This window comes from Terrapene carolina, unplaced genomic scaffold, assembly GCF_002925995.2.
Source record: "Terrapene carolina triunguis isolate 2854851 unplaced genomic scaffold, T_m_triunguis-2.0 Scaffold69, whole genome shotgun sequence".
Taxonomy (NCBI): Eukaryota; Metazoa; Chordata; order Testudines; family Emydidae; genus Terrapene; species Terrapene triunguis.
In genome coordinates, this window is record NW_020664420.1 from 17180225 (window position 1) to 17194240 (window position 14016).

The 14016-nt window shown below is 41.7% G+C and overlaps 1 protein-coding gene across 8 annotated transcripts in view; it reads right to left on the reverse strand.

Moving 5' to 3' along the window:
* Positions 1-4793, reverse strand: part of C1QTNF3 (C1q and TNF related 3) — a 29697-nt gene extending 24904 nt beyond the window's left edge. For 3 of the 8 annotated variants that reach the window (XM_029910894.1, XM_029910893.1, XM_029910892.1), the window contains exon 1: positions 4204-4793. In XM_029910894.1, the coding sequence (XP_029766754.1) occupies positions 4204-4494 (291 nt within the window). In that variant the 5' untranslated portion in view covers positions 4495-4793. The other 5 variants (XM_029910896.1, XM_024203067.3, XM_029910895.1 and 2 more) reach the window with 5 other exon arrangements.
* Positions 4794-14016: the final 9223 nt, after the last annotated feature.

Below are 14016 nucleotides of genomic sequence, written 5' to 3' on the forward strand. Positions count from 1 at the left end.
AGGTGGTTTCTCTCTAGATAAATATAACTTCCTGAGCCATTTGGAATTATGGCTGTATGTTTTCCTGGTTCTAGTGCACAAACCGCTGAGTCATTGGCTAACTCATATCATTTTAATAAATAGGATTAAAATATGCAAAATTTTAGCACAAGGCAAGGTAGAGAAGAGGATAAAGGGAGCAAGATTAGAGAAAAAAGGGACTGGTGTGACTAACTTCTGTCACATTTTCAGCACTCCATGAGTGCCTCACGTCTTAGGACAGAAGTAGAAAGAAGAAGCTGAGAGGAAAGGAATAGAGAGAGAGTTGTGGTGTACTGAAAACTGTTAAAATTGCAAGTTGTTGCTTTAAATTTGAGCTGGGCATTAGGGGGGTTCCTGATGCTGTTTGCAGGCGAGGGGCTCCGTAGGGAAGTGTGCGATCTGGGCCTAGCTTTAAGGGAGATAGTAGATTGCTGATATCCTCATGCAACATCATTATTATCTCTCAGAGAATTCAACAGGACATTACATTTAAAATGGGCCAAACCCTGCTATGCTGACTTAAAATTGTCCTGTTGACTTCAGTGGAGTACTTGTGTAAGTTCTGACCTAAGATTTGTCCTATTAGACTTAAAAATCTTTTGACATAGGAGTGAAAAATCTGTTCATATTCAATGCCCCCAAAACAAAGAATTTTCAGGTTAGGTTTTCTTAATCTGAGGAAACACAGAGCTCTGTGCAAATGAATATGTTTTAAAGTAAAAATCTGGGGATATGAGACTTAAATGTGAATGATGAATAATGTAAAGCTACTTTCTCTAACCCTTGAAATGGGATCTGAAGATTCATTGAGACCCATTTGTCAAAGTCCTTATAAATTCTATTGCATGGCAAACTTGTGGAACTTTTTCCTAAAATTGAATTCAGTAGCTTGTGAATATCACCTGTCACACAGATTTCCGGGGAGAGACAAGAGATTAAAACGAAGATATTTGCTAGATCTCTGAACATTATACACTTGAGTTTTCTTAGATTGACAGCTAGGAAATCTATCAGTTTAGGAGGCAGCTAAATAGTCAATAAAATTCCTCTAATTTGAACCTATGGACCAATTATAACTGGAGACACAGACATTTTTCCATTTCTTGCTGGCTTTTGTTAAGGTTTTATTTTACTCTGTCCAAAACAAGAAGTTAAATAAATACTTGCCACCATGGGTCCTGTTCTGAATGAAAAGGGGGAAACTGGTGTACATGGGTGGGGCAGGAACAACTTTCACCTGGCTCCCTCTTGTAGCCAGAGGTGTTTCTGCAGCACCCTCCATCTGTCCCCTCTCTTAAGAGTGCCTTGGGAGCCCCGTATAGTCTTTCTCAGGATAATCATCAGCTCTGAAAATGGGTCAGCAGCCCAAAGTAATTCAAGATAGTCCTCAGTGTCCCAAATACAACATCCATCATAGCAACCCCATAGCTTGTACCCAAATCCAATGCTCCTGCCGATTGTGGAGCTTTTATTCTTTCCAGCAGAAGCTTAGCCTCCTGGGTCTGCCTTCCTTCCTCTGTCAGCACACGTCCTGTTCTGAGAGGGAAGGCGGCATATATATGCCTCTCCTTCTGAGAGCTCCTCCTGATTGGCCAGGAGGAAGGGGAGCCCTGCCCCACCCTGTGCAGCAGGGCTCCTGATGCCAAGCCCTTAAAGTAAGTGTCTTGGGATCTTTCCGATCCACTGCTAATTCCCCAGGACCACCTCCTCTCCTGCAATTTTGGCTGGTTCCTGAGCCTGTGCTCACACCCCCATCACTAGGATGGGGTCTTCTGTCCCCCATTAGGCTTAAAGGGCCAGCACACCTCATTATAAAAGGGCATGGAAGTCCTTCCGGCTCCTTCTAGATTCACGTCATCTGCCAAAATAAACTAAATAAATAAACCACCAAAAACACAAGCAAAAAGCCAGTATGTCGAGGTGCACTCCAATTAGATCAAGTAGCAACAGAAAGAAGATTGTATCTATATCTGTTCCATACATATTGTCAGCTACAGGGCTCGAGGAAATCATGCTACACAGCTCATATGTTATCAGCAGTGTGGAAAATTCGGCATAGGGAGGGGCTTGCCTATTCTCTTTGGCCCCTCTTTGTCACCTCACAAGCTCCTTAGACATCTGGGGGATGAATTCTCCTGGCATTGCCATTGAATGAAACAGCTGGAGCCATAGGGGGCATTCTAGGGGCAAGACATCCACAAGGCACATGCAGCTACAGGGATTCTCAGCTGTTGCAGGTGGCAAAGCAGCTCAAAGGAAAACAGCTGCTGGCTGTTCTGCTTTCCACTGAGGGACATACTGATCCTTGGAGCAGCCCAAAATTCGGTGAACCCAAAAGCAGCTTGTTCCTCTCTACCTGAGAATGCATAGTCTCTAGTGATGGAAAAGACATGTTAAATCAGCCATTCCATGCTGGATTTCCCCTATTGTACATTTGCTAGTCTTTGATCTAGTTTTAAGTGAGCCAAGAATTGGGATTGCATCATTGCCCAGGGGAGATTATTTTCCAGACACAGGAATGGTGGACGTGAACGATCTGCAGTCAAGTCAACTGTGTGCCAATTGGCTGAGTCCCTCTTGCTCAATAAGTAGTTCCATTACTGTAAATGTAAAGATCATCTAAATACGTGGTGCCAAATTCTATCCTTGGATATACATGCAGCCCCCAATGACTTCAATGGTATTATATGTCAGAGGGCTGAATTTGGCCTTTTTTGTTAATTATAACAATTTTGTATTAAATTATATATTACTAAAAATAAATTAAAAGTCAATTCTTAAAGCACAGGCCACTAGCTCTTGAGCTAAAGGAGAATCTTCTTTAATTATTAGCAGCATGGGGTCTATGGTATGCAGTTGCATAGTATTCCATCCAATAGCAAGAAGTGGAACACACAAACACTAGCTGGCTCGTTATAATATACCCCCATTGATTATACTGCTTATGTACAGAAGTTCAATTTAATGTTCTGTAACAAAGGAAGTTTATATGCTGTGCTGTATAACCATTTAACTGTAGGAAATGTTGTTGCTGTATCTTGAACTTATTGTCATGTTTTGCCATATCTCAATCTGCTTCAGTTCCTTAAGCCCATCACAATTACCTAAAATCAAAACTCATTTCTACTTGTCACGAAACAATTATTATCCATCCCACATCTGCCTCCTTCTGCTTTTGGGAATTCAGGATCCAGGGTTGAGACGGAAAAAAATTATATAATATTGTCAACTGAAATGTAAAGACTCAATCATTTGCATTCAGTAGGGGAAATAAAACTCTCATTTTGTTACTGACTATAAAACATAGTAGACAACAAAACCTTCAGCCCAGAGCAGAGGTAAAACTTTCCATTTTGTTTACTGCTCAATAAAACTTCATCTTATCCCCTTCAACATTTTTCCTTTTTTTAAAAAAAAATCTGGATTGCAGTATTTTACATATGACCAGGTGAGGTAACTTTCCCTTTGCCCGGAGCTAATGACTAGAATATATAAAATGCTATGTAAAACGCATAAGAGATTCCTAATAAAAAGCAAACTCTACAGTCAATTTAAGAAGCATTAATTCCAGTTCTTTTTTTCCACTAAAATAAAAAGGGCAGCAAATACACATATAGCATGTTTTATCAGACCTACTTATGTCTCAAATGCAGTATTACTGCCAGGATTTAAAAACAAAACAAAGTCCAACTTAGAGGCTATCCATTGCAAATATTCGCTAGTGCTTTAAATGATTTTCCCAAGCTCAAAAGGATGTATTTTTTCTATACATACATTTCAAGTAAACTGGGATTCTTTTCTCCCAGTTGAACAGTATCCTTCAGAATATCATCTGTTTACCAATTTCATAATTTTTCTTCACATGCAAACAATGTCCTAAATAGATTATAAAATCTTAGTCTGCTGGAAAAAAAAATATTTTTCAATAATTGAGAAACTGTATCTCACCATATCTGATTGCATAGAATCAAAGTTTCACCAGAACAGTGGGCTGCTGGCTGTGTTCTCACTGCCCCCACCCCAGTGCTGGCTCTACCGGTTCATTAAAAGATTCTGTGAAGCAACCCAGTAGCATACAGACCAATAAGCAGCACTAATAAACCTCTTTACTTAAATGTATCATTCATAATCTTAGAAAAAATCCGATTTCAAAGTTATTCTTAGAAGATTAATTCAGAGTACCTGGACTCTGTCTGAGGTAGTCTGTGCTACATCATCTACCTCTGGTCTCTGGGCTTTTTGGTCTGTAGAAGTGCTATTATCATCAATAGTCGACTCTATAAGTTGACTCCGCTGTCTCAAAATTTCCCTGCTGCTGGAACCTTTATGGCCAGTCTGGTGGTGACTTTGCAATACTTTGGCCACTGCTTTATTAGATCTTCTGCTCACCTCCATGTATTCATCTTGACCCAGGCAAAATGGAATTAAAAACAAAGCCAGCAGATGCCAGGTGATGAAATCCTTCACTGCCATGTTACTCAAAATAACAACTTCTCAAGAGTCCAGAAAATGTCTTTTAGAAGGAGAAGCCCGTTTACTGCATCAGTAGTTACGTGGTCCTTTCCACTGTTAAGCTTGGCACTTAGACCAGTACCAAGTTTTATACGTTTGTGCGCAATAAATAAAACCATGAAAATGCCAAAGTGACAGGATTCTTCATCCAAAATCAGTCATGCCTCCTTAAACAAACCAAGCATTATTCACCACAACGAAAATTGATTTGTATGCTGGAAATGGCCACCACATGTAACGGACTCCTGTGGTTTCTATTTGAGGGCATTTAAAAATGTGACACTTTTGGGGGTGGGGGTGGGCATGTTTTCATTTAAGTGTGAAGAAATGTGATGGAAAGGGAGAACATGTGGCTAATGGTTTATATTGCTTGATTAGACATGGACAGGCTATGAATTCACACTCTGAAATATCTTTCGGACACAGTCATCTTCTTTATTTGCCAGGAAATTCACATACACGACTGCATCAGCTCAGTCAGAAAAACCATCCAAGAGCAATTAGGAAACAAAAATACAAGAGAGCCTTTTGCACATGATTCGACTAGGGTGACCAGATGTCTCGATTTTATAGGGACAGTCCCGATTTTGGGGTCTTTTTCTTATATAGGCTCCTATTACCCCCCACCCCCTGTCCCGATTTTTCACATTTGCTGTCTGGTCACCCTAGATTCGACTTGATGACTATTTCTGACTATGCTTTTCATTCACTAAAAAAAGAAAAAGAAAATGTTCTATGTCAGTTCACCAACAGTGGAAGGCGACTGGGTAAACAAGTCTGCAACACTAGGTTGAATTCAGGTTCACACCGAGCCCCAATTTTTCAATTTGAACTTCCGACTCGGACCATTTTTTTCCCCCCCTCGAGTTTCCAGTGTTTTTCTAAATGCAATTGCCAAACCAAATTTTACATTTTCATTGCCAAGTAAATATAAATTACCACAAAGCTTGTTTCATATTAAGGAAAGAGAACTAAATTATTATATACACATAATAACCTAATTTTCGTTTTTGAAACCATCCACTGGTAGCCTCTAGAACTGTAAAAGTGCAGAAGACAGTCCTGCACATGTTTATGCATGAAAAAATTGACACACAGGAGTTCAAGTATAGTTACTAAAATGCACAAAAGTTTGCAGCGTTGGGGCCACACAACCTGTGTTATGCAGTAAATCAGACTAGATGATCACAGTGATCCCTTCTGGCCTTAAAAATCTAGGAGGCTATCAACCCAATCATGTTCCCAATCATGAAGTCAAAGGAAAAACATCTGTTGGCTCCCATGGACGCAGAACAGGGCTCACAAACAGCAGGGATTATGGAACAGTGGCTGTGGCTCCATAGCTAAAGTTGTGATAAATTAAATCAGGGATTAAGCCCATCAATACTGTTCAAAAACCTTGCTGACATTGAAAAGGATAAGCAATTTTAATTTGCTGAATGGTGATGATATTTAGTTCATATGTAGATGAGGAAATAAAGACTGTAAACAAATTACGCATTTTTTCAAATGCAAGCCCAGTTTATTATGCCTTTTTTTCAGGATCCTGGGGCATTTAGTACCTCGGAAGGAGTGGGAAGCAATCCACCATCATTGGGGGGGGGGGAGAACAAACACAGGACCTAGATGTTTCTTCTAAAATGATCAGCAGTGAAATGGTTAACAGCATTGACATCTACATTGTCATCTTTAGGTTTCAGATTTAACACCACATTTTGATGAATGGGCAGCAGCCGCTGGTCATTACAAGCCAATACAGCTAAGCCCCACCAGTAATGCCACAGCTGCCAGCTACCCTGGAGATACAGTGTAGTGTGGCTGATGTACTGCAAGGTGCAATGCCACCTGTTTTCACTGTGGGACCCCTAGGGGATGGCTGGAGCTGCTCCAGCCCTTGAAGACCGCAGTACACCTGCTGCCACTGGGGTCTCCCAGCCCTAAATCACATAGACTGCATAGAGCAGAGGGAGGAGGCAAAGCTTAAGGAATACAGGCTTCTGTGGAACTATTTCACAGCAGGACCAAAGAGGGGGAGTATGGGGCTATTTCAGTCCTTTCAGCACATATGCTGCACGTGGCAGAGGGAGGAAGTGCACAGTAAGGAATACAGAAGCCCACAGAGGGAGCCACTTTCTTCCCACATCCCTCCTTACCTCCCACTAAAATGTTTCCTTGTGACATCCCTGACCGCACTTCTCAGGATCATTGTTCCAAGCTGTCTGCAGACTGAGGAAGATGGAACTGCATCGATTTGCACTCCGTTCATGAGATTTTTAAGTTGTCTTCAAAACCATAAGGACTGGGAAATTCATTTTATTTAAGGGAAATCTTGCAGGTTCATTGCTCTCTGAATTACTGAATACATGACGCCCTGATCATATCGGATGCCTGGAATATGCAACTCATTGCTATCCAACAAAGCACCTGGTAAGAGAGTGCACTAGCCTGTATTTTAGAGCTATTTAAAACATTGTTTTGAAAAACTGCAAATTCAAACATAGGTATTCTGGTTATTTCATTGCAGAGGGATGGAGAAAAGAGACTTTATTGGAGGGGAAAGACAAGAAGTCCCAGTCACTCTTCTGGAAATACAGCTCTAGATTTTGGAAACCATTGCCACCTAAATAGTTTCTTTTTCATAGAGACAGCATTTTCTTGGTAGCAAAGGAGCTTGAAACCCTCGGATTCTATAAACATGGGAATGACTCATAGAAAAATATTAATCCATCTTGGCACTCAATAATTTGATTCAGCAAGTGCTGGAGCAGCACGGATGTTTTCAGCTGTCGTCGGTGTTTTCAGGGCTTGCAAGACTCTGTTCCAGGAGCTTCCTGTGGCATTAAAGAGAAAAATGTTTCCAACATGAGTAATGCCCATTCACAGCACCCATGTCCCAAAGAGAGGATGAATAAAACTAAGATGATTTAGTCTTCACAGCCTCCATCTATTGCTTCAAGTAAAAGCTGAAACAAGTATGTTCCTTGGCAACACTTTGAAGGAAGAAATATTCCCTTCCCTCTAATAACGTCCACCTACTTCCTGACCATCATTATTTCAGTGGTTTGGTAGTGCAGACATTTTATGTACCATATAAATGGGTTAGGCTTTTGCACTATGATTTGCATTTTTTAAAGAAAAAACTGGGCACATTTAGTCTTGAGAAAAGAAGATTGGAGGGGAGACCTGATAAGAGTCTTCAAAATGCGTTAATGGCTGTTATAAATAGGCTGGTGGTCAATTGTTCTCCATGTCCACCAAAGACGACAAGAAGTACTTGGCTTAATTTGCAGCATTTAGGTTAGATATTCTGAAACACTTTCTAATGATCAGGATAGTTAAGTAATGGTACAGGTTACCTTGGGAGGTTGTGGAAACTGCATCATTGGAGGGGTTAAGAACAGATTAGACAAATACCTGGCAGGGATGGTTTAGGTATACTTAGTCCTGCCTCAGCATGGATGGATGGACAAGATCAGCGTTCTCAAACTGTGGGTCAGGACCCCAAAGTGGGTCACAAGCCCCTTTGAATGGGGTACCAGGGCTGGCTTAGACTTGCTGGGGCCCGGGACTGAAGCCCGAGCCCCACTGCCCAGGGCCAAAGCCAAAGCCCGAGGGATTCAGCCCTGGGCGGCAAGCCTCAGGTTGCAGGCCCCCTGCCTCGGGCTGAAGCCCTTGAGCTTCAGCTTTGGCCCCCCCAACCCGGGGCAGTGGGGCTCGAGCGGGCTCAGGCTTCGGTCCCCCCTCCTGGGGTCATGAAGTAATTTTCATTGTCAGAAGGGGGTCGTGGTGCAATGAAGTTTGAGAACGCCTGGACTAGATGATACCTCACGGTATCTTCCAGCCCTACATTTCCATGCTCCTTAAAATTTTCTCTAAGCAGTAAACAGCCTACACCAGGGTTGGCCAACCTGAGCCTGAGAAGGAGCCAGCATTTACCAATGTACATTACCAAAGAGCCACAGTAATACGTCAGCAGCCCCCCATCAGTTCCCAGCACCCCCCCCCCCGCTCCCAGCACCTCCCACCCACCGGTATCCCCACCGATCAGTGCCTCTCCCTCCTTCCCCGCACCTCCTGATCAGCTGTTTCGTGCCGTGCAGGAGGCTCTAAAGGGGAGGAGTGAGGGCATGGCAGGCTCAGGGGAGGGGGTGGGAAGGGGTGGAGTGGGGGCAGGGCCTAAGGCAGAGCCAGAGGTTGAGCAGTGAGCACCCCCTGGCACACTGGAAAGTTGGCGCCTATAGCTCCAGTCAGTGCCTATACAAGGAGCCGCCTATTAACTTCTACGAGCTGCATGTCGCTCTGGAGCCACAGGTTGGCCACCCCTGGCCTACACAGTCTACCTTCCATCTGCAGAATGTTTTGGGTACGAAACAATGTAGGAACTGATTCTCCAGTCTCGCACCTTGAGTAGTCAAATACACCAGTGAAAAGTGGATACCAAGTGAGTGTAAAATGATACCACATCAGAATGGCAGCTTTTTGAACTCATGTTGTACTGACATAAATGACTATAAAAGGCTCAAGGCAGTAAAAAAGCAGACCCTTGCAGTCTAGTGATCAGAGAAGGGATGACATGAAAGGCCCAATTTTGCTTTTAGTTACACAGGTGTAACTAAAAGGGTGTTTTTCAGGTATCTAAAAGGGTGTCATAAGGAGGAGGGAGAAAACTTGTTCACCTTAGCCTCTAAGAATAGAACAAGAAGCAATGGGCTTAAACTGCAGCAAGGGAGGTCTAGGTTGGACATTAGGAAAAAGTTCCTAACTGTCAGGGTGGTTAAACACTGGAATAAATTGCCTAGGGAGGTTGTGGAATCTCCATCTCTGGAGATATTTAAGAGTAGGTTAGATAAATGTCTATCCGGGATGGTCTAGACAGTGTTTGGTCCTGCCATGAGGGCAGGGGACTGGACTTGATGTCCTCTCGAGGTCCCTTCCAGTCCTAGAATCTATGAATCTAGGTGTGATGTTCATTGTGGGAGTTACGCTGCTGTAACAGAGAAGAATTTGGTACTTTATCTATACCTCTTAGCTACATATTTTTATACCCAGGTTTAAACCTAGAGTGACTTCTGTCTTTGCTTATCTGTACACTTCCAAACTGTTGCTGTTTATAACTCTGAAGTATATTTGGGGAGGGTGGGGAAGGGACACATTTGATTCCTGATCTTCTAATTTTTAACACTATACAGCTCCTTGCTCTGCTGGCGCTGTTTGATTCCCCCTGTGGCTATGCCTTAGAAGTAGTTATCTATATTAGAATTTGTTGAAGTATTGTCTAAAATGAGATGGTTGTGCACAAATTGCATGGTAACCTTTCAAAAGGCAACAGAATAAAAGATTAAAGAAAGACGTGTTCGGTCATAGGAAGTGACATCAGAACAGTCACATTTGAAAATGGCTAGATATTTATATGGATGCTTCACCATGACTTCATTTAAACCCTCAGGGACATGTTCCCCATACAGCAGCGGTTCTCAGACTTTAGGATGGCACTGTCCTTTTTCTAAGCCCTGTCCCAGCAGTCCTGACTTTTTTGGCAAAAGTGGGGTGCGGAGGAAGGTTGCGGGGAAAGGGCATGCCACAATGCCAGCCCCAGGCAGGGGGCAGGCCAGGCTCGAGCAACCCGCAACAGGCCTTGGCTGTCAGCCCCAGGTGGCAGCAGCAGCAGCGCAGAAGTAAGGGTGGCAATGGGGCACTGTCGGCTGTGAAAAGTGATATTGACAACTATTTTGGATTAGGCTGTCGATTAATCGCAGTTAACTCATGTGATTAACTCAAAAAAATTAACTGCGATTAAAAAAATTAATCGCAGTTTTAATCGCACTGTTAAACAATAGAATACTAATTAAAATTTATTAAATATTTTGGATGTTTTTCTACATTTTCATATATATTGTATTCTGCATTGTAACTGAAATCAAAGTGTAAATTATTTTTGATGAGAAATATTTGCACTGTAAAAATGATAAACAAAAGAAATAGTATTTTTCAATTTGCCTCATACAAGTACTGTAGTGCAATCTCTTTGTTGTGAAAGTATAACTTACAAATGTAGATTTTTTTTGTTACATAACTGCACTAAAAACAAAACAATATAAAACTTCAGAGCCTACAAGTCCATTTACTCAGTCCTACTTCTTGTTCAGCCAATCGCTAAGAGAAACAAGTTTGTTTACATTTACAGGAGATAATGCCGCCCTCTTCTTAATTACAATGTCACCAGAAAGGGGAAACAGGCGTTCCCATGGCACTGTTGTAGCCGGCATCGCAAGATGAGCTAAAGATTCATATGCCTCTTCGTGCTTTGGCCATCGTTCCAGAGGACATGCTTCCATGCTGATGCATTCGTTAAAAAAATAATGCATTAATTAAATTTGTGACTGAACTCCTTGGGGGAGAATTGTATGTCCCCTGCTTTGCTTTATCTGCATTCTGCCGTACATTTCATGTTGCAGCAGTCTCTCAAAACTGGGTGACTGGGCAACAAAATGACAGATGAAATTCAATGTTGATAAATGCAAAGTAATGCAAATTAGAAAACATAATCCCAACTATACTTATAAAATGATGGGATCTAAATTAGCTGTTACCACTCAAAAAAGCGATCTTGGAGTCATTGTGGATAGTTCTCTGAAAACATCTACTCAGTGTGCAGCAGCAGCCAAAAAAGCGAACAGAATGTTGGGAATCATTGAGAAAGGGATAGATAATAAGACCGAAAATATCATATTGCCTCTATATAAATCCATGGTACACCCACATCTTGAATACTGCATGCAGATGTGGTCGCCCCATCTCAAAAAAGATATATTGGAATTGGAAAAGTTTCAGAAAAGGGCAACAAAAATTATTAGGAGTATGGAACTTCCATATGAGGAGAGATTAATAAAACGGGACTTTTCAGCTTAGAAAAGAGATGACTAAAGGGGGATATAATAAAGGTTTATAAAATCATGACTGGTGTGGAGAAAGTAAATAAGGAAGTGTTATTTACTCCTCATAACAGAAGAACTAGGGGTCACCAAATGAAATTAATAGGCAGCAGATTTAAAACAAACAAAAGGAAGTATTTTTTTCACATAATGCATAGTCAACCTGTGGAACTCTGTGTCAGAGGATGTTGTGAAGGTCAAGACTATAGGGTTCAAAAAAGAACTAGATAAGTTCATGGAGGATAGGTCCATCAATGGCTATTAGCCGGAATGGACAGGGATGGTGTCCCTAGCCTCTGTTTGCCAGAAGCTGGGAATGGGCGACGGGATGGATCACTTGATAATTACCTGTTCTGTTCATTCCCTCTGGGGTACCTGGTATTGGCCACTGTCGGAAGACAGAATACTGGGCTAGATGGACCTTTGGTCTGACCCAGTATGGCCGTTCTTATGACCCAGCACATGTTGTTCATTTTAAGAACACTTTCACTGCAGATTTGACAAAATGCAAAGAAGGTACCAATGTGAGATTTCTAAAGATAGCTACAGCAGTAGACCCAAGGTTTAAGAATCTGAAGTGCCTTCCAAAATCTGAGAGTGACAAGGTGTTGAGCATGCTTTCAGAAGTCTTAAAAGAGCAACACTCCAATGTGGTAATGTCACGTTATTGATTTGAACTGGGACCATATAGAACATGGTTGCAACCAAAGTCCTGTAGTGGCACTAAATCTTGTATAAAGGGGGTCAAATGAGGTGTCTAAGACAAGGTTATGGTTTGCTGGTTATGATTATGCTGTCTATATGTGTGTATCAATGTTGTAGTTGAAGTTATGAATATTGGCTCTATACTGTCTGTATTTATGGTATGCTTCTGGGAAACATCCCAGACCAGTTGGTGTTAGCTCTGCCTAGCCTGCTTGATGGCCCATTAAGGACCATCAGCTCTACAACTGACCCATTGAGAGAAGGCAGATACGCCTTGTAATTCAGCAAAGTATGCAGGAACTGGCCCGTGTGACTCCAGAATCCATTTTGCTGTAATTTTCCACAGTAACAACAAAGAGGTACTCTTACACCTGGAAAAGACTATAAAAGGCTGATGCCTCTCCTCCATCTTGTCTTCAATTCTGCTTCATACCTCTGGAGGAACTTTGCTACAAACTGAAGCTCTGAACAAAGGACTGATGACCCATCCCAGCTGGGGATGTATTCCAGAGACTTGATTTTGAACCTGCAGTTTATTTCATCACTGCTACAAGCCTGAACAAAGAACTTTGCCATTACTGTATGTAATTGATTCCATTTAACCAATTCTAGCTCTCATCTATATCTTTTTCCTTTTATGAATAAACCTTTAGATTTTAGATTCTAAAGGATTGGCAACAGTGTGATTTGTGGGTAAGATCTGATTTGTATATTGACCTGGGTCTGGGGCTTGATCCTTTGGGATCAGGAGAACCTTTTTTCTTTTACTGGGGTATTGGTTTTCATAACCATTTGTCCCCATAACGAGTGGCACTGGTGATGATACTGGGAAACTGGAGTGTCTAAGGAAATTGCTTGTGTGACTTGTGGTTAGCCAGTGAGGTGGGACCAAAGTCCTCTTTGTCTGGCTGGTTTGGTTTGCCTTAGAGGTGGAAAAACCCCAGCCTAGGGCTGTAACTGCCCTGTTTTAAGCGATTTGTCCTGAATTGGCACTCTCAGTTGGGTCCCGCCAGAACCGCATCATTACAGGTAACTACAGAACCCAAGCCACCAAAAAAGAAAATCAACCTGCTGGTGGCATCTGACTCAGATGATGAAAATGAACAAGCATCAGTCCACACTGCTTTGGATGGTTATCGAGCAGAACCCGTCATCAGCATGGACGCATGTCCTCTGAAAGGGTGGTTGAAGCATGAAGGAACATATGAATCTTTAGTGCATCTGGCACGTAAATATCTTGCAACGCCAGCTATAGCAGTGCCATGAGAACGCCTGTTCTCACTTTCAGGTGACATTGTAAACAAGAAGCAGGCAGCATTATCTCTTGCAAATGTAAACAAAACTTATTTATCTGAGCAATTGGCTGAATAAGAAGTAGGACTTACTGGGTTTGCAGGCTCTAAAATTTTACATTGTTTTATTTTTTAATGAAGTTTTTTTATTTTTACATAATTCTACATTTGTAAGTTTAACTTTCATGATAAGGAGATTGCACTACAGTACTCGTATGAGGCAAATTGAAAAATACAATTTTTTTTATAGTGCAAATACTTGTAATCAAAAATAAATATAAAGTGAGCACTGTTCACTTTGTATTCTGTGTTGTAATTGAAATCAATATATTTGAAAATGTAGAAAACATCCAAAAATATTTAAATAAATGGTATTCTATTATTGTTTAATGGTGCAATTAATCGTGCAATTAATTTTTTTAGTTACTTGACAGCCCTACTTTTCACATTATCACCCTTACTTCTGTGCTGCTGCTGGCTCGGCCCTACCTTCAGAGCTGGGCACCCAGCCAGCAGCCGCTGCTCTCCACTCTTCCTTCCGAGCTGGGTGGTAG